General features: G+C 34.8%; 1 protein-coding gene across 5 annotated transcripts in view; it reads left to right on the top strand.

Annotated features, from left to right (window-relative positions):
- The window catches only part of bs (serum response factor blistered), a 284,696-nt gene that overhangs the window by 30,325 nt on the left and 231,842 nt on the right, over positions 1-22,529 (top strand). For all 5 annotated transcript variants that reach the window (XM_089637294.1, XM_089637292.1, XM_089637295.1 and 2 more), the window contains exon 2: positions 3,311-3,571. In XM_089637294.1, coding sequence (XP_089493420.1) covers positions 3,311-3,571 — 261 coding nt within the window. The remainder of the gene's footprint in view (positions 1-3,310; positions 3,572-22,529) is intronic.

Raw genomic sequence — 22,529 nt, 5'->3', positions numbered from 1 at the left:
CGGATCGTCTCAGGATGCAGGGTAAAAAGTTTTAATCGACAAGCGGTGATGTGCTCGAACTCGTGACTCGAAAAATAATATAATAAGTAGTAATACCAATGAAGTTTCAAAAATATTTCCTCATAATATATATAATATTGGAAAGGAAGCTCCTGAATTATCATCCTGATCATCCCAACGGCTATTTCGACCACAAATATTGTGCACAAATTATTCCGCACTGAAATTCGGAACACAGATTTCTCTTTGGAAAAATCAAATCATAGTTTCGGTATAATGTGTGTTCGGAGTTTTCAATGTGCGTAATCATCATGTGCGGAATAATCTGTGTCGAATTCGTGACCTAAATAGGTAATCATCGAACCCATGGCAAAGTAAGATTTTGACTACTGATTTTTTAATAAAAGTTGGTGAAATTGAATAGATTCACACGAGGTTGTGGTTTTCTTAAAAAAAAAATTATCTCTGTGGATTTTGCATAAGATTTATGGCACGCTTTAATTATGTATTTATAGTTAATTATTAGTTGTGCATGTAAATATATTATAGAGATTGCAGTTTTAATAGATTTAATATTACGTATAACCTGACATTATTTAAATTCTTCCTTCTATAATAAAGATAATAATGTCTTGATTTATTACGAAGGACTAGCAAGAACTTTGACTAGACTTGAACATTTTTAATTTCCTGAAATAGACATAGGTAACACAAGAAACCCCGGAATTTATAAAACGTTTAATGTTTTGTTAGTAGGTAACTGCCAAATGATAAAAAATATATTTTATGAAATAAAATGTTTTGCGTTTTACAACAGTATATTGGCATGACCTTATTTTTATATAGAATCGTGTTTTTACGCAATAAGTTTCATAGAAATTTCTTGACATTTAGTGAGGTTTCGACATGGAATATCCAATTCTAACCCAACGCATTGGACCATATGCCGCAAACTGGCCTATCTCTGTAATCTAACAAATCGATTATTGATTAGAATCCTATTGGTAACAGAGTAGAATGGCCCTCAGTTCATTTGCCAGCTAAACGTCCACAAAGACTCTTCTAACATGACGGTCCATACAATAACATCATTGGACTATTCCCTACGATTCAGTTCCCACGGCAGTTACCTAGGCTAGCCCACAATAATGATTCATCTCACGTCGGTGTTACATTTTGTATGACACGCTGCGACTCATTGTATCTGAGATCGTACAAGATACATTGCCATCTGCGTGCGTTTTCTTTGTGTTTTCATCCGTCATGTTTTGTTTCGTTACTTTTTTATTTTGTAGTTTTTTCTGACCCCGTGTTTGTGTGGACGTGTTTCGGTGCCTTGAGGAACACCGAAATTATGACTTATTGCTTGCCCATCGAAAGTGTTACGGGACTCGGTTCTGTTCTTGTATATTAAACGTGGCATTCTTCTCGCGACGCGGCGAGTGACATGCATACGTTATCGGGATTTTCGTATTTGAATAGTGATTGCCGTAACGTCGACTTTTTTTGTGAAATTTCTACGGAAACTTTCTCGGAATTTTCCATGGGAACCTAAAACGTTAAAGTTTTTACAGTTATTTTCTGTCATATGGCTAGGTATTGTTTTTTTGCTTCATGTTTACCGACTTAACTGAGCAAAAATGTATATTTTGTGTGCAACATTTTGTGTAACACTTATTCTCCTAATATCTTCGCATATATTCGAATCCATTCTTATTTTTTTTATTCTTCATTACAAAAACCCGCTAAACTGCCAAAGCAGTTTGCTAAGAGGTAAATTTCACAATATTATTAATTAAGAATACATATAACGAGAATATGCAATATAGAAAATAGATAAAAAAGAATAACATTTCAAGTGACTATAATGCAAAGGCATAAAATACATACACAGATCGAACACAGTCAACATGCTCATAGGCAAACACACACTCAAAGGCACACAACGTACTTAAACACACGCAAAGGAATATTTATACAATTACATGCATGCAATCTATGGACATTACTAGTCTATTTATAAATAATATCAATATAACAATATCTTGATCTATCAACCATTTTTTTGAGTTCAATGGTGCAGGTTGATTCGCATGGGTACATATTATGTCGTTTTATCTCAAAACATCTTTAATTGACATGTAGTAACTTGTGATGCACTCATTGCGAAACAAAATCCATTTATAAAACTCGTACATAAAAAAATAGACCACACTTTGGCGTAAATTATGAGTTCTGCCCAAATTTCGCGGTAAAATTATTTCTACTAATGGTGTCTCTTTGGGTTTTTGTATATGAAAACCATGCGAATTCTCACGTTTAATACAAAATAATTAATATTTTAAAAAGTGTGATTTCTGTAAAAGACGCAGGTGACTTCATAAGTCCTTAACTGCTTGAAAATATTATCAGCTACAACAATGTGTATTATAATTGTGTAAGAACTTCGCGTTTCATTCAATTTGTAATTTAAATATAACCGACAACGAAAAGCTCTTTCATTTTATTGACAGATGATTCATAGATATATTGAAAACTTTTCTTTGGTGAATGTAATGAATAATGGAGTTCGTTACTAGTGCCCGATGAAATAGAAAAAAAACGTAAAGTAGTCTTCAATTAGATACCCATTTGTGTTTGGCTTGTTATATGACCTACACAAAAAGTATTTCATATATTATGCGAAGCTCATGTTGTGTCGTTAGCTTTGTTGACACGTCAAGCACACTAGATATTGTTTGGACATTCTTAACATCTTGTGCAATAATCTTTGTGACTTTCTTGTAAAACAAATTCTACACTCGAGTATGTGTATATTTGCCACCCAGGGTTATGTTCTTTGATATGCTTAAGACATCGAAAACTTTTTAGTTCTGTTATAAACTGTTGTCCTGATATTTTGGTGCTCAAAGATAGTATACTGGTTGTGTTTAAGTTGTAAGTGACCAGATAAGGACACGGGGGCTCCTTGGAAGCAAGGTGGGCGTTCTAAAAACCGCTACGATAATATTAATACTTCTTATACAACTTTTGATCCTGTACATATCGCAAGTGCCGCTTAGTTTAACCCTTATATGCCTGATAGACACTTTTTTGACTCTTTGAAACGCCAGTGTTAGATACATTCTTCTATTTATCGAACGAGTTCTAGACCCTTCTAAAGTATTTTAACCATCCAACTAAACCAGGCCATGTCATTTGTAGGAATAATAGACGAGTATGTTTCAGAAAATCGATCTAAATGGATGATGCAAGGTTTGTTTGTTGGCAATTTCATTAGCACATATTAATTCCTGTTTTATTTTCATAGGCATACGAGCTCTCAACGCTGACCGGAACCCAAGTGATGCTGCTAGTGGCGTCCGAGACCGGCCACGTGTACACATTCGCCACCCGTAAGCTGCAGCCCATGATCACCTCCGACTCGGGCAAGCGGCTCATTCAGACCTGCCTGAACTCGCCCGACCCGCCGCAGGGAGCCGCGCCAGGACACGGCGGCGACCAGCGCATGTCCGCCACTGGCTTCGAGGAGACGGAGCTCACCTACAACATCGCCGACGAGGAGTCCAAAGTAAGGCAGTTGGTTTATGGGGGCTCGCCCATGGGCGGGCCGCCTCAGGGCTACCAGCACATGGACCATCACGGGATGGGCGTGTCGCCTCAGGGCTACCACCAGCACGGGCCGTGCGCCTCCCCGCTGCCGCTGCCGCCCTCGCTGGCTCAGCAGTATGGTCACCCGCACATGTCGCACCACACGCAGCGGTAGTGCAGTGGCAACCCTGGAGCGCTGGCAGTCGAATAGAGCGAGACCAAAGTAGAACTGAAGTTCTCCAGTCTTTGGGCCAGAAGCAAATTAGGAAATATGGAAGCTAGCATTGAAACAACTGTTGGATTCGATTTCCAGCTTAGTTTTGCTGCTATGCTCAAACCAAAACAAGCACTTCAAGGTCTTAAAATCATCATAGACCATTTTTATTGCAACGACCACGACGTTTTTTTTACCACAGTCATGTTTTCGTCCCTAACTGTTCGTCTGTAAACCAAATGGTGCATTGTCTATTCTATTGCTTTCGCGGTTAGTTCTCTGTTCGACTGCTAGAAGACGCGCCCAAGCCCAGCACGTGTGCACGTGTAGTTTGATTGCACGCCCTCAGCTGGTACCTAGTTTAGTCGTTTCTGTGTTGTTTACGTTTTTGTGTGTTGTGCTTTTTGCCTGGCAAATGTTGAAGTGAACTGCATTAGTTTTTTGCTACTCTGTGTGAATATATCGATATCTTGTCAGTTTCTCACTGCACTACATCCCTATTCTTCTTCCAGATCAATTGTTTTTTTATGCAGTTATTTTAATTTTTAATATGAAATACATTTTTTATTTGTTTTTCTCTCCTCATAAATAACGACAGATCTGAATAGAAGTGTACAGGTGTTCAAACGTTCTCATATTGATGTATAAATTCCCAATGTTTTATTTAGTCATATTATATTGTATAATTTTATAATAGTCGTCTAGCATATACCTATTTTATCCTAATAAGGGGATGTGGTATAAAGGCGTTGTACTTCAAGTCTTGGTCGGTAAGATTTTTCATTATTTAATTCGTATCTATATAAATAATAATTTAACTAAAATATAACGTTTTATTAATATGTACCTATCATGTAACAGTATAAAAATACAAGACTGTTACAAAATGAAATTATGTACAGTCATGCCCAATTTTTTATAGTTTTCAAAAAATTTGTTCTAAATTTTAACCCATTAATTTAAAAAATAATTCAATTACCGTTTGGAAACATGGGACATAGACGCAATGTACTATATTCTTCACGGATCACCGATTGCTTTTTTGTAAGGTTTGTATAATTATCATTGAAATTGTGTTTAGTTATCCGTAAAATTCTACAAAATACAACATTCAAAGCTGTTTGAATACGTTTTGTCGTTTAGATTGTAGATATATCATGTAATTAAAGCATAAAGCATTATTATTTCATACTATATATGAAAAAAAAATATTTTAAATATTTTTACATTCTTGAAATCTGATTTGACGCATATTTACAATTTTCAAGTTTTTATACTAAAGATGTAATAATATAAAGGAAATATTAAATGTTTGTCAGATATATTTCAAATCAAGCTCCGAAAATATTTTGTATAAAAATTATTATTGATATATTTTTTCATTTCATATGTGCATGGTTTGGTATTATATACATATATATCGTGTTTTAAGTATTTTTATTTATAAATATTATTTTCTTATATTTTGTATTGATTTACTAAACAACTGATATTATCCATATTGTGGAATGTTTTTAGAGTACTGGCTACCGTGTAGCCATTAATATGTTTTATTTTTTATAAATGCTATGTATAAGATAATAAAATATATTTTAATATGTAATTCAGTACTTTTAACATGATACTTCGATAATTAACTCCGTCCATTTGTAGAACGTAATTACAAGTATTTCCGGCCATATTTGAGTAGAATATATATTATTATGTAGTTACGAATCGTATGTGCCTTATACATGATAGTTATAGATAAGCCTCAAGTGATTTTACATGACCAACAAAAAAATCTTTTTATATACATATATTTGAGAGTTAATAATGTTTGGATTAGGTGGAATATTATCATCTAGGAGCGTAATATTTTTTTAGAAACATCGTGAAGATTTTTTTCAGTATTAGTGCTATTATTCCAATGAAATGAAAAAAATCGTTACAAGTACTTAAAAACTATTTTAGCGCCCGACAAATAAACGAATGAACAATTTTACATAAGAACCGCCAAATGCATAAAACAATCGAATACTTAAAAGTACATTTTGAAGGCAGTCTTTAGCGCTGTGATATTGATTGTTTTCTTATAAATCTGAGGCTTTAATAGTGCCCATGTTTGATTTGCATCTTACGAGTTAGGTATCAGGAAATACTCTTAAAAGTACTTTATTTTAATGCTGCAAATGCCTAGAGTAGTCGCTCAAGATGAATGAAATTGTGGCTACAGATGTCGCAAGATAAAATGCAACCACCCACTAAAATAATTTCGTAATGTATAGCGCATCCGTTAATTTGTCCAGCGACCGTAGTCAGCGTAGATGCTGGTACCTTTATATTTTGACCGGAGCACTTTAACTAGTGTCCAATCCTCGGCCCGTCATGTTTTCCAATCACTCCTGACATGTCTATTCCGCAGATGATCTCCTTATCTCATCCCATCTCCGCCTCTGGTCCGTTGATGTCCCGCGGCCCCCATCGGCCGCCAATCAAACGGCGACATTTAAATGCCTATCTTATTATTTAAATTTTTAAATACCTTCGGATACGTCAGCCACTTTGGACTGAGCGTTCACTAATTTGACAGCCCCTTAAAAAAGCTTCGTTCTGTTTCCATACATTATTTGTTTATGCACCTATTCGTAGTGATATAATAGAAACACAGGTTCCGTTCTGTTATGATAATATAAATAGATAATAAAAATATCTGAAAAAGTGAAGGTTCCGTTCTATTCCATAAATTTGTTGACATCTGGAAATATTTTATTTTAAATACATTCTTGAAGAAAAAAATCATTCACAGACTGTACTATATTTAACCTTCACAGAAATTGATAATCTTTATTGAAATTTGATGAATTGTTCATTCTTTTTGAAACAGCCCATCTTAGATTGGGTTATTTGAACCCTGTCTCATTTGATCGACGATAAGCGCAATTTTGAATAGCAAAAGATCGACGGCTGATCAATATTTAATCAGACGCTGAAACGGGTCTAAAATCGACATTTAACGGGAATCGTCGATCAAATGTGGCAGGGGTTCAAAAATCCCAACCTAAATAATTTGCTTTGTGGATAAATTCAACTTTACTATTTCGTCAATTAGAACATCCTGTTGTATTAAACAGAAGCTTTAGTAACATGCACACGCTTTTTTGTTAGTCATATACGTATTATGTGCATTTGTATATAAACTTAAGTTGCAAAGGAATGCGACTGTGTTAGGCCCTTCGTACACAGAGATATTGCAAGCTACGTGAATGTGTTGCAACCTTAAGTCGCCTACTGATATGCTACAATTTAATCTGATTTCCGTACACGGCGCTACCCAAATTACTCTGAACTTGATAATTTTTTCATGTGCTTGCGTGGAGTTAATACGTGTCGAGTGACCCTAGCGATGACGAAAATAATGTTGTTCTTCTAACCATAAATATAAAAATACAGTGTGTGGCAAGCCTACGCACGACGGAAGTGAAACTTAATATTGCTGTTTACTGAGCAGGTGTTATAGCTTCAGCTGCAGTAGATCGGAGAAGTTTTTGACGCTCTCTGTATGTTTTACTACGTTCTGCAGCCGTTTTAGATGAAGGTTTGGGAGGCTTTGATTTCTTTTCCCGCTGTCTCCACCGACTGCTGGCCTCTGTGCGCTGTCCCACTCGACGCTTGTTTACACACGCTTCGGTTGTAGGCACGACATCCCTACATCATATTTCACTGTTAGTATAATCTCGCCAATATGTTAAACAATCCTATCATGCTATTACAACAACAATACTATTTTGTGAGATATTTATCCACTCTTCTTGGTTATGTTTACCTTACGTTAATGTCATCACTGTGTGAATCAGACTCTCTTCTTCTTTGGTGATTTTCAGGGGATATTTCCTCTTGTGCCACGAATGTTTTTCTCACTTCTATCTCGTCACTACTCATTTTTGATACTAAAACTCTGTTCCAAATCGAATAAACCACAATCAATTACCTATTTCACTCGTATTACACTCACCGCGCAGTACACGAAGCAAGCAGGTGATGCCTGGCGTGGCGTCGTTGGCTAGAGAGAGAGGAAAAGAGAGAAGAGAGAGGAAAAGAGAGAAGAGAGAGAGAGAACGTTCGTCAGTGGCTCCCTCACCTCAGTAAGCGACTACGGTGAGAGAGCGACAGTGAACGGAGAGCGGTGGTGAGGGTCCCGTACCCCCACCACCAAATGATCACGGTTTTTCGTGACGGTCATAAGTCGGTTTTACTCCGGTCCTCGAAAATGCATGACGCGCGTAAAGAAGTTTCCCTTCAAAAAGATCTAAAAGCTGATTTTGGTTTCACTCGTACATCGAATTAAATATAAATAGGCATTCATCCCCGCCAAGGAACTACATAAGAATGATGTCAAATCGACTTTTTTTCGAACTTCAATCCAACGCCTCCTCCACCAAATCCTTTAACACATATTGACAATTTTAGTAATATACACAAATATATTTTTCCACCTCCAGATCAAATTTTACATTCAAATCATGCTCGGACACTTTCTGTCAAATGAGTAGTAGATGTGTATGAAACTATAGTAGCGTGCTATCAACACTGCCAGTAGCATGCAACTGACGGAACACTAGCAAAATAGTATGACAGAGACTTGCGAGCGACGCATATGCTACGCGCACAAAACTCGAGTCGCTTTTAAGTAACTCCGTGTACGAATGGCCTTGATATTTCCGCAATAGTTGGGATATTCTATTCTTGATCCTAGTTCTAGCCATATGGCTAGGTCAAATACCGCCTAGTACGCGTTAAACATACGTTATTACTAAACATCTTTAAAATTCGGATATTATAACGCGATGGTAAAAGATCTGCCCGTTTATTATCCAAACAAGATCTCTGTAATTAAAATATTATTGATATGCGGTCCATTGTGCATATTCCGGACCATTAGACCAACAGAGATGGTGCCGAGTAACGGCTGTGTCGAAATAATCAAAAAAAAAATAATACAAGATTGATGTATAGATTTTTTGCGCCACTCGTTTAGGTTGTTAAGGGAACTTAATTTGAGTGCCAAAAATCAGGTGAACAGCTTAATGACTTTATTGGGACGGTCAACTGTGACTCAAAAATGTGTTGATCATCATCTCTATTGAACACATTTCATGTCATGTTATTTATCACATTTTTATAATTATATATAGGTTAATTATAATGAAAACGAGGGTGATATGCCATGAAGCGTTATTAGTATGCAATTGCGCTCACTAAGGTGTCGCCAACATCGTTCACCTATAAGTACTACTGCAAATCGCATCTACGAACAAAACGCAGTCCGTGCAGTTTTGTAGTATTTTGGCGACAGTCGGCAACGCTTCCATACCATATTACCCTTTGTTTCTATTATCTACGTTAAATAGAGAGTTGATTTATACGATAAAGCCATTTTTAATTTAATTTCCACAATACGATCTGATGTGCATTTCATCCACAACTTCTGACCAAAATTTAAGTAAAATTTCAACCCTTTAATCAATGTTCAATTAGTTTTTGAAAAATTCATATTTGTGAAGGTTTGAGAATAAAGAATAACACAAGGAGTGTTTTGTGGACGTGTTTCGTGATTCAAATATAAGCCCAATCTGAGCCTACATTTCCATTCAAAACTGAGTTGCACCATGATTATTAAATTCAAATGGGAAAGCGATATACAATTTCAGGCAAGTGTAAGAGAGACAGACCGCGTGCTAAATAGTCTAGAACCAAAAGTCAGTGGCACATTGGTTTCCACTCAGTGGAAGTACTTCTAGTTTTCTTCTGATCAGCAATGGAATTCAAATGTATATAAAAAATAATCTATTTAGTATTTCTCGTAACCTATTTTTTAATTTCAGCTTTTTGAGATGAAGTATTCGTTTTAGTTAAAAGTAGAATCTTTTTATTATATGTTGCCAGTCCTAAACACCAATCAGTTATTCCGTTCGCCAGACTGACTATTAATTGAAAACGAATACACAGGTATAATATACCCAGCTTCCATCAATCGGCTCCTCGGCGAGATAACTGTCGGATTTGGGCGTGTCACGTGGGCTTTTCCATTTTGGTAATTAAGTAGGAACCTACCTTATCGACCTGCCTACTATAATATACATTTCAGTGCTTCAATGTGTGTGAGTGTTTAATTCCATTGCATGTATTGGGAAATCGGTCGCGATCGGCGGTCCCCGTTTGGGCATATTCGGACCGATTCGGCCCTTATCAGAAGTGCTCGGGTGACTTAGGCCCGCCTTCGTGTTCTGGTAAACCTAGTGGACTTGTTACTATTGAAAAAAAAAAGATTATTTATAAGTAGCCAGACGTATTGAATAATATTTCTAGATTAATTTGTATTACCATTTGACGATTTACGTGTCTCACCTTTACTAAACCGGCATCTCTATTTAAATATTGAAACAAAATTAATCATGAAAATATGTGAAATGGAATACCACCTCATAAATAGTTTACTTGCGAGAACGTTTATTGATATTTAGGCAGTTCTGATAATGGGAAATTGCGTCAAAGCACTAAGCTATCGGGGCAACCTACATGGAGAAAAATGAGTATAAGCTAATTTATTAAAAATGGTCTTCAATAATTGCAAAATTACTTTGTGGTGTCATTTTAATTATATGAAAATTAAACACTTTGTATACACCAATTTGAATTAAAAATTAATCTACACGTTTCAAATCCAATGGCTTCTTCGTCAGGATAATGAAAATTATAATAATTATTATATAGGTATATACAAAATGTTTCATTTTCATGTTATTAAAAATCTCTTCTAATTATTGGTAATCCGGTTAAAACGGGATTGCAGGCCGCCTCCTGATAAAATAAGTTTGTAAATTCGTAATAATATCGGAACACGTGTTCATGCACCTGCGTTTGTCTTAATAATATATAATGACGAAATGCGAAAATTTTAGGATTTTTATCAAAACGTGTTCCGACATCGTGACAATTCATTGGTATTTTACTAAAAAATTTAACAGGAAACCTATCAATTCATTGATTAAGGGCCTTTAATCAAGTTTTTATCCGGATAAAGAATAATTTGAAGATATTCTTAATAAATTAGCAATATTTTATATCAGTAAGTTTTCACTCCGTGTATAATTGATATGAATAGTCAAAATCCATATTTATTTATTTAATACTTAACATTGTTTCAATGCAGTTCTCTTTCAAAATGTACCTTTTATTATCATACTTATGTTAGGTTAGTACCATTAATAATGAGCATATATTAAGTTTTGTTTAAAATAGTCACGCTTTCAGATCATTTTTCTTTGATTACACTTTACTTTACGCAGTATTCTGAAATTCTCCATTGTCGAATTTTTTCAAAGTTCCCCAAGTCCACTGTGCCGAAATCGGCGCGTGTACCCAATGTAACCAACGTACCCAAACGTATCCATTGATAATCGTCGATGTTTTTATATTATTTTTTTAATCGTCCCGATCGTCCCGCGTGGGCCGCGTCTCCCCGACCGGGACATACAAGGCAAACGCCGAGATACATCTGTTAACACGAGTGGCCGCACAGCCTAACATACAGCCTCCAAACACACAACACAACGAGATACAAACCACAGCCCAACGAAGAGATACTAAAATCGGTGAAATTATTATGTCTTTTTATTTGACTTTTCCTGCATTGAGAAAACTGCGTATTGCTAATTTATGAGTCTTAAAATTATACGAAATCCGTTTAAAAATGGGATTAATTGCATGCGTTAATGGGTTTCCTGATAATCTTTTAGTAATATACGAATATATCAATAGGTATACGAATGTACACCGATCTGGACTCCTTTATACCAAGCCCATATCGAAAGAATAGAAAGAATTAAAAAAAAATTATTAAACACATAAATTATAAACTAAACTTACACTTCTCAAATCATACCGAATCCATTAAATTTCATAATTTTATCTCCCTCCAAACACGACGTCTAAATTTTGATCAAATCTTATTATTTAAAATCCTAAATAATTGTCTGGACTCACCAGAACTTACCAATTTAATAAATCTTCATATTCCGTCTAGATCAACCCGACAATCTGGTTTATTTTATCTACCCTTGTGTAGAACAAACATTCTAAAAAATTCTCCAATTCCTCGTATATGTGCACAGTATAACACAAAATTTTACAGCAGTGACATTTTTGGTAATAACCTAAAGAAATATCGATATGAAGTAATGCGTACGATCGTTTATTAATATGAGAGTATGGAATGTATCGGCAGCATCTCCTATACTCTTCCTATTTTCCTCTTCCTCTCCCCTTCCTTTAACACCAAATTAATTTTAAGATACTAAAACTTCATTTCTAATGCACTTTGACATAAGAAACTTCTGTGGCTTGACTTCAGTTAACTTGTATATTTATCTCGTATAAAAGCTGTTTGTTTCTTACAAAATAAATAAATAAATCACGATGTCGGAACACGTGTTCATAAATATCCTAATATTTTCGCATTTCGTCATTATATATTATCTAGGCAAATGCGGGTGCATGAACACGTGTTCCGATATATTACGAATTTACTAAAAGTTTATCAGGAAACTACCCGCAATCTCGTTTTTAACAGGAATACCAATAATTTGAAAATATTCTTAACAAATTAGCAATAATAATTTTTTACATGTGTTTAGATAGTAATGACTGGGGGTTAGTTAGGAATGCTAGAAGTGCCTGTCAGTTTTCGGCAATTTTATTTAGGTACCAGAAAGTACTTAAAAACGTGACTTATTTGAATACTATAAATACCTATACCAGGTGCTCTAGATTAATGAAATGGTGGCCTATCTAATGTAAAAGTCAAAATATTTTTTCAGCGTTTTTCACGCCAATTCCCGAGCGATTCACAATATTAACACTCCCATTATTATCATTATTACACCCTTCTAGCACTAAGCCCCATAATATAATACTATGGGAAATATCTGCTATGATTATTCATATAAAAAAAACTAAGGACCAATTGTTCTGAAGAAGTTCAGCTATAAATTTGTGCACGGAGAAAAGTGAGTATTGTTAATTTATAAAGATTCTCTTCATTTTTTTGGTAATCCCTGTTAAAACGAGATTGCAAGTCTTACGATTGAATTAACAAGTTTCCTGATACACGTGCATTTGATTTGATAATATATCATCGCGAAATGCGAAAATAGGCGAATTTTCGTAAACACGTGTTCTGACATCGTGATAATTAATATATTCGTAATATTAAAATTTTACTAGGAAAAACTGTTATTCATTTGTAAGGTCTACAATCCCTTTTTTAGCAGAATTACCAATAATTTGAAGAGATTCTTAATAAATAGACTTTTTGCTCTGTGTGGATTTTAAAAACTTTACACGTGCTCATTCGATAACTAAAGACATGTCTCCATGTATCTAGAGTATCTTAATTTCTGGATTTTAAACAGATCAAACACTCAAGAATGAACAAATTAATGTCTTAAGTGTTTTGTCTTAGTTGTCTAAATTTTAGGTTTTTGAGCAGTTCACATAATCAGAATGATCAGTTCACATAATCAGAATGATCAGGTCACATAATCGGAATGATCAGTTCACATAATCAGAATGTTCAGTTCACATAATCGGAATGATCGGTTCACATAATCAGAATGATCAGTTCACATAATCAGAATGATCAGTTCGTATAATCAGAATGATATTGTATGTTTCGCCCAGTCCTACGCATTGTTTAAGCTTCCATATCTTGGTGGATGATATTATAAAACGGTCGATCAATCATGATTTCATACCGCGTGTCGGATATGCCCGCGTCGCGTTCCGCCGATCCGACGCTTTCCTGTTTTCCTGCGGCGCACGGGCCGGCGTTCTCGGCACGCGCCTTGCGCCGGCCAGATACCGAAATAGTGCGGCCAAATGAGATTTAGTAAAGCGTGCGTGCGAGCGGGAAACAGCGAGGAAACTAAGAGAGAGAGGGTTACAGAATACAGAGCGAGTTGAATTGGGCCCAAACAGAACGCGCGCCTAGCAGCTAGCCGTAGTTCTAAAATAGAACGAAAACCGCGTCTCGGGCTCCCGGATTGGACGAATTTAGTAAGGACTTATGCGTCAACGAGTTTTTTTTTAAATAATTTATTTTAGTCATTTTGTTGTGAGTTTCCGTTATCGTCCGTAAATAGGGTCGGAACCGTTACCCGAGAGGATGTTAGAAATTATAAAACTATAATGATGAAAAAATAGCTCAACTTACAGAAGTGATTTATTTCAGGTGGCATTTCCGTTAGCATGATTTTGGGAAAAAAATAAATGATTAAATAACATCCATCGTTTATTTTATTCCCATAAAATTTCACTCATCATAAAAAAAAACTTTTAGTGGCATCACATCTGTTGCATAATATAATCATGTTTTGTGTGCTTTTTAAAGTTTTTCTTGAAATTTTTTAATGATTTTATTTTATTATATTAATAGCTTATGTGTTCCTCTTTAAAAACTGACTAATATATTTTTCCCTCTGCCGTCATAATAGATCTTGAAAATGATACTACTGCATCACTTTTTGATTCTCACTTTGTATGGCAACTACTTACTTGAATTCTCCTGATTGATACAGTACCGCATTATTTACATCGGCTTATCTCTGTGGGGTTCCGGCGCATTAAGCTATAAAACGTCTATACACTGAATATAAAAAGATCTGTCTGTATCTATGTTCATTGAGCCCATCATCGACACAAACCTCACAATAATATAGATACGTTAAAGGAGTACAATTTTTCCTTAGCTTTGCAATTGAGCCCAATTTCATAATTGCACATGAAAAATACACATCTTTGAGCAATATCATTTCAGATGTGTTCGATTCCGTGAAGATTACAGACATGACTGTGATTCTTCTACTTGTTTTTGCCCTCTACTATCGGAGGTTGGCTATCATCAGGGCATGCAGTCTTCAATTCTCTGTGCCCAAAATCTCACATAAGACTCAAATCAAATAAAATTTGCTCTAATATTTCATACATTTCACGTGTATTTTCCACTCCGGAATTCCAGAGTCCAACGCCAAAGGCAAGTGATTGTATTCGCACTATTAGTTACTTAGACGTCCTAGGACGGGTTGTTTCGGTGAATCTGAAAAATTCATCAAATTTCAACGTTCATTTTCAAGTTCTGTGAAAGATTTTTTCAAGTTCTGTTTTTATTTCAGTCTTGTCAAGCAACTAGCCTACAATGATATAAAAACAGAACTTGAATAAGTCGTTCACAGAACCCGAAAATGAACGTTGAAATTTGATGAATTGTTCAAATTCTCCGAAACAACCCGTCCAGTATTTTACTGTTATTCGATAGACGAATTTTGTTGCTACAATACCGGTCTTTGTTTGTTGACTACAAAAAGACGCCTGGCTGCAATACATTGTAGTTTGCACGCAGCTTCAATGCGTCATTAGCAATGTTTTGTACAATTTGCCAATTAAATTAATCTGTGCTCCGAAATATTCATACATTCATTTTTCACTTTCAACAATAACTTTTTCCAAGACGAATACTCATTACTGGTAATGGTTGTTCGAAATCGTAAAATCAGCACGTAATTAAATGATACTTCATTTCTGCCCATCATTTAATTTTTTTAATTTTTGTATTGATGCAATAACATTACTTTAAAAACTTTATTTGGTATTGCGGTTATCACTGGGTGCTTACCCGTGCTTATTTTATAAAAGAATTCATCCGAACTCACATGCATTTAAAATCATAACAACTTTTTACCAAAATATTTGGATTTATCCTAAATTCATCAGACTCAATAAAATGGCTTTTGTGTTTCCTAACTCCCACAATATGGGTCTCTCCAAGACCCAGGTTAATTCCATCCTTTTCTCGAAAATACCCTCCGCCTGTGGAGTAAATACAAAAAAATAATTACAACATAATTCAATCATCAATCGTTCCAATTCGTCATAAAATGCATTCGTGATTAATTACCATTATAATATGGCAAAGTAAGTTATCATCCACTCAATTATAACTTTATAATTTAATGATTGTGCAATGTCCGTGCAAAACCAAATGTGTTACCATATAAATCCATCATATAAGTTTCTTGATATATATCCTTTCATTTGTATTTTCCCACATAAACCTTTTAAAAATAATATTTTTTTTACAGCATCATCTTGAATACTGCCTTAATTTTCTGCTTCAAAAATTCACCGCGGAGAAAAAAACTAATTCGATCATAATTTATGAGGCAAGGTGTTACTGTAGGGTTCCCATTAGCTTCGTGGCTTCGAAATATCAGCCCACTTGTGTACTTGATAGGTTCCTGCCTTGCCTGTTGGCCGAGCGGTTAAGCACTCGGCTGTTTGTCCGTGGGTGTTAGGTTCGCATCCCACAATCGTAAATTTTAAGTCGGTCTGCACCACGCTGCGCAGTGGCTTTACTGTGAAATCGCCGGATGTTCGAAGCACTTTCGCAACGATTTAATTGTGCGCGTGAGATATGTTGGCATTTTCATATTTTCAAGTATTTTATTACTCTCGATATTTTCACAAACAGGCAAACAATAAAAAAAAGTTGACTGATCTTTGATAGAGTTAGGTTTTATGAACACAATATAATATACAAACAAAGTTTGAGGTGATTAAAATTGTATAAACAAACATGAGACTAACATTGTTCTTCTGGAGATGTAGACAAAAATAATAGCAAAACAGATACAGACCAATATCATCAGGTCATCAGAGTTAATGCTTCTTTTGCCCGATCGAACGAAAGTATGTAATTTATCGCCTGCGTCATCGTGCGAGGTGTTGTACACTACAAACAGTGCGAAACAAGAAGTGATGACAACCTACATTCAAAGGACTTCAAAACTGATATATCACTGCCCAATGAATGAAAGAAAGAAGTATACGATCACGTAAAAGCTTATTTCGAGGTTAATACTGGTTAAGGATATCACGCAGTGCATTCCACTCCACCAATACAACAGAAGTAATTCATTAAAGCATCCCACCCAGAATTTGATACTTCTTTAACATCTTATTCAGCCCACAATCTCAGAACTGTCTCAAGATCATTTCTTTACCCCACAAGTTATTGTTTTGGTTGTATTACACATTACACCATAATGTTTGTCTCCTTACACATTGGGTCATACAGCGTGTAATGATTCTGCCACTAAATCAGTCCAACATTTAAGTTGAGTAAACGGAGTACGATAAATTCAGCGTTGCATCGGCTATACAAAAGATTTGTTCATCGAAAATAATCCCCCCACATCTGAATTGGATGTGAATAAACTATCGAGTGGATACGCTTCTTTCCTTAAGACTTCCCAGATTTTTTCGTAAGCCATATTTATTTGGCGCTTAAATAAACTGGCGCGGAAAATTGGCATCACGTTCATGTTTCCCTTTCCTTCGTGAATTATTTTCTAATGTGTTTTGACTAGTCTGCGTACAACACAGATGCATGCACGGAGTAAACCAAGGCTAGGGCTATCAATTTTAGATAAAAAGCTCTTGAAAAAATTATATATCGATATTTTTTCTCGTTTGTTAAATAATAAAAAAACTGAAAGTAATTTGTCTACCTGATCGACTTCTATATAAAAAAAAATGTGTTTGTAAGATTTGTGTGATCTTTTTTTACTCCGAGTTGCTTATGTTGCAAACATTGTTTTTCTAAAGCTTTATCAAATGCGAATAATCAGTTTTTGACTTGTGCAAATTCATACATTTTTAATCTAAAATTTTCATGATAATTAATTGTGAGTTTCCGAAAAAAACATTCAAAGGTCATTCTTGTAGAGTATCAGATTTACAGAATAACTTATATGGGTATGGCGCGTCGAAAAGTTGCCTATTTTTTCATAATGCTGTTCGAAAATATCTCCAGTAATAATAGTACGTTTCGTACGAATCGTTTTCACAAAATGTCGGGTTCGGCCTGAAAAAGGAAGATTCTCTCGTTTTTCTCCCATCCTTGGTCTCAAGAACTAGTGTGCGCCAACGCATTTTTATACCGACAGCAAGAAAAGGCAAATAGTCGAGTAGATTGTGAAAAAAATGAGGGCATTCGTAATTTTATTTCGAGACCAAGACCGGGTTTATTTCTATCTACGCCTTTACTCCTTCCACCGAACAGCTCTTGGCTCTTTACGTCCGCTCATTGGGAACGCTTGAGGAAGCGTTTAAACTCTACAAATTACACGGTACTTATAATACCCCTTTCTAAACGTACTTACTAAATAACACTGTGTAATAACACTTACGAATAATTAAAACATATTTAGTGAGAATTTCACTATTTTATAAGTTGCTGATTTAAACAGATCTTAAAAATCTCGGATCAAAGTTACCCACAGCGAAAGCTTTCTTCGACTTCTTGGCCTATTTGACTTTTTTATTTTTATTTGAAACCCCACAAGTTTTACGAACTGCTCCCTACCGTCTAGAGCCAGTGAGACCCCAGTGGTATCCCTAATCGGGGTATGTTGTGAGGCTGAAGGTTATGGGGAGGGAAAAGGGATGGTGAAGAGGTGGGGAAGTACCTGGCTATTCAGATCTGGTCACAAAATACGGTTAAAGCAACGTTTCAATACAGAATGGTGGTCTTACGACGATGGACGATACTGAGAGTATTTTCCACTCTGGAACGTGCCGCAAACACACTACTTGTTATTTTTAGTGAGTAAATCGTGAAATAACACAATTTAATCAAATAAAATTTACTTGCGTTCTCCGGGATTTGAACCCGCAACCTTCAGCTTGGTAGTTGAGAGTCTTACTCCTCGACCACGGAGGCTGTCTGATTTGAAATCGGCTTAATTTATTGAGGGCATAGCGCACACATGTGTTAAGTGCAACTCAAAAGAATACTCTAAGTTTGTTTTGAGATTTAAAAAAATAATATTAATGAAATGGGTGATGTACATTTCCCACGAAACGTCTATTTACTAAAAAAATAATCTTGACAAATGCTTTACAAAACACGTCACTGTATTAACTTAAAACTGCACTTAACACAATGTGTGCGCTGGGCTATCGATATTATGATGCAGTTAATAATGCACGTCGAAAGTAGGGTTGGCAGGAGACGAGAAATCTCAGGAATTGGTTGCCGTAGCACAATAACTCTATTCCGGATTCCACAATATCAGAGATCGAGAAATAAACGGAAATTCAAGAGGAACGGCTACGCGGCCTTTTCATACAAGTCTGGATTTGAAGTCAAAATACTTGACCAAACTGAATAATAATCAAAAAGTGTAGAAAATATCTAGTACGGACATGTGCTACTTTATTTATTTATTATTCAAATTATAAAATGTAGACTCTTAATAAATCGAGGAAATTTTGATAATCGTTTGTGAGTTAACATAATTATTTAAAAAAAATGATTATGTAAATATAAAATACCAATTATTAAAAAAGCATTTTGGGGGTTTAAATTAAAAATACAAACTACGTTGGAACACAAATTTGCCGTGAATAAATTTAAAATTTAAACATTAATAAGGTATATTTTTCGTAGAAGTTTTGGGAAGATTATTTTTTTATAATTATTATTAACTCATAAAAAAAAGTTGCCTCTAAAATCATTAAAAATGAATTCTTTATTGGCCTATATTTTATAATTTAAAACACAATCAAATTTTGGCGTCAAATCCAAATTTAAGTTTTGTTATGACCGCTCGGTGGCTGAGTTGACATCGCGTTTGGGTCCCACCCAGGCTTAGTGTGTTCAATTCCTCGGCTGGCTAAATCGTCTATCACAATACAAGCAACATTAACCGTTTACTGTGGCGGTGGTAGGAGATTTTCAAATGTATCTTTCGTAACCCGGAAATGTTTGTATTTCTTTAAAAAAAAGTTTTACTTTAAGAAAGCCGCGTAGCCGTTTCTCTTAACTTAACAGTTCTTGTCCACATATTTACTTGCACATCTATCTTACAGCTATGTCGGTACCAGGTTTTCATAGGTAGTATATTTCTGTCAATTTATTGTAACAATAATAAGTTCTTGCTTTCGTGATTCCTCTTTTTCTTGTATTTTTCCTCATAACCCAACATATTCCCATTACTGTTTCGTTTTGGCGTGATGTTCCTCTTTTCATACTGTGCCCATTTATCCGTCTTGTGCCACATTTTACCGGGACAGCGTTCGACCTAATTTCTTAATGACAAACAAGATTTTAAAACGCATCTAAAAACTTTTATAATAGTACTTGTAGTCGGTGACAACTTGGTATTTTAATGAGTGTACGATTAGGTGGTGGGTGTTTTAAACACATCTCAACTAATCCCAAAGCGTCGACGTTTATAGTTATTCAAAAAAATAAAATTGAAATTAATTAGTTTTTTCTTATTTTTTTTCAATGGCGTAACGGTTGAATATTTGATATATCGATGATATTATCTTATTACTCACACATACACATTACATACACTATTATAAAGTTTTCTTTAATATTTTCAATAATATTATTATTTGATTAAAACAAAAACAAGAAAAAACAGTTTACTTATTAACAAGTCCTGCAGACATTAAATGAAATTAAACTCGATAACAATAAAAAAATTACACACACGTCTTTAAATATTAAAGAGTCTTCTTTTTTATATTTCATCGTTGAGTTGAAAGGTAGAATAATATTCTGTATCCATAGGAACTGGAGTACAGAGCGAAGTTATCATGTCGACGAGGTTTCTTGATTTAATTTTTTCAGTTATTTTGCAGTTCAATCAATTAAATAACCAACTGATGGTAATGTATCCACACAAACCTCTTTTTAAGATCTTGTACAAGTTCATGTTATATTTCAGATTCGTCAATTCGTAATTTGCACCATCGTTATCTTCAACGACCCAACAATCCTTCGAGAGTCCTGACCACTTTAAGTACACGGTGTCTTGAGGTGACTTTCACTAAAACGGCGCTATGCAATAATTATACAATTATTATTTTCACGCCTTCCGGGCTTCTGTTGTCTTCCTCCGGTTACTTATACACAGCGATGCAATATTGGTCCCTACACCGTCCAATCATCTTCACAAATGTGGGTTTTCCAACACTCCTTCGTTCTGCAGACTTATTACAAAGAACATTTTTTTGTTTCTTTATTTCGCGTTGTGTCCACTATTAAAGGACACTCTTCCTCTGTTAAAATATTAAATTCTCCTGATTTTGTCAACTCGCATCTCATATCCCCTAGATCTATCATTTTGACCGTCAAGATTCCTTTGTTTTTATGGCTTGGTGTGACGCATGATAAGTAAATGGAGAAAGTCTGTATAATTTGAGAGAAACCAGTGATTGTTAGTTCCAACCTCAAAAATAATTTCTGTGGGCGCCATTTTTTACACTTTATATCATTCGTTCCCACATGCGATCGGTATCTTATTTCATTCTGAAGTTTGTCGATAATAATTATTTTCCAAATGGTCAAACCACTCAAATATGATATTTATATTGTTTTAATTAATGGTCTTTGAACTTCCCTTTTTGGAAATTGTTCGTGTTTTAGTTATTTTTTAAAGATTTTCAATGATTACTTATTGTTTTGGCTTAACAATTAATTATATGAAGATCTCCGCGTGTTGTTGTGGCTTCGTTGGATGTCGTTGCCCCTAGGAATTCTGAAAACGTGATGTATTTTTGGCACCATGCTTTGGTATGTTACATTTTACCCATCTGGGATTAGAATAACGACATTTTATGGCGGTATTTACTCATTTTATTTAAATGATTTTTGGTTGATATTAATTAGGTATTGAAATATTTGAGTAAATATTAAATTTTATAACCACTGTAAGTAAAGTTTTATTGATTACAATTTAACCGTAGGACTCTGGTACTGATGCGTTACGCATATTATTACAATTACATACACTTAATTCTTTGCATTCCTTATTCATCTATATTACTAACGCACAGTTTAACGCCTACAATATTGCTGAAGATTCTGTATATTTACATTACGTGAAGCCTAATTAAGATATTTCTAAAACTATAATGCGATACTTTTGTCATGAATTGCAAACAAATGTACTTTTTTTCTTCGTACCGAGCTCAAAACAACATTTTTAATGATGGCCCTGTAGCACAAAAGCATTTGAAAAATGTTGTAAAGTAGGCAAAAATTGGTTTATAATACAATTAAGAAAAGCTTTGGAATTAAAGCTTTAAATATTAATGTTTCTCACGATCCGTATTATTAGTGAGTTTTTATATATTGTGACTTCCGTGATGGAATATATTTTGTTTTAAGATTATTTCTTGCTTTCACCCCTACAGAGATTTTTCTTTAATATTTATCATAAGTGTACAACCCATTATTCTGTGAGTGATTTATTGTTAAAATATTCGTATGACGCATTGTGTTTTGGTTATAATACATTCTGTGGACAATCGTTTACTATACCTCCTGCATTCAAATCAATAAACGCTTCTGTCGTGTGTCATTCTTTATTTGATAAACATTATGTTTATGTAACCTCATTTTATTGTTCGATTGTAATATAACTCATACATGCTGACCTAGTGAAAATGTCTCTGGAAAAATAACAACAACTATGACATAATTATATTTTATATTCGGAAATTTTCAGAGGATGTTTCAATTGTTTGTTCTCATGGTTTTAAAATATTTAATTTTGAGAATGTTTTATTTCAAATAACACATTAGTTCCAATGTGATGCCAAAATCTCC

This window comes from Hesperophylax consimilis, chromosome 11 (genome assembly GCF_061612785.1).
Source record: "Hesperophylax consimilis isolate HC1 chromosome 11, BYU_Hcon_1.0, whole genome shotgun sequence".
In the NCBI taxonomy this organism is placed as follows: domain Eukaryota; kingdom Metazoa; phylum Arthropoda; class Insecta; order Trichoptera; family Limnephilidae; genus Hesperophylax; species Hesperophylax consimilis.
This window is presented reverse-complemented; position numbering and strand designations above follow the sequence as displayed.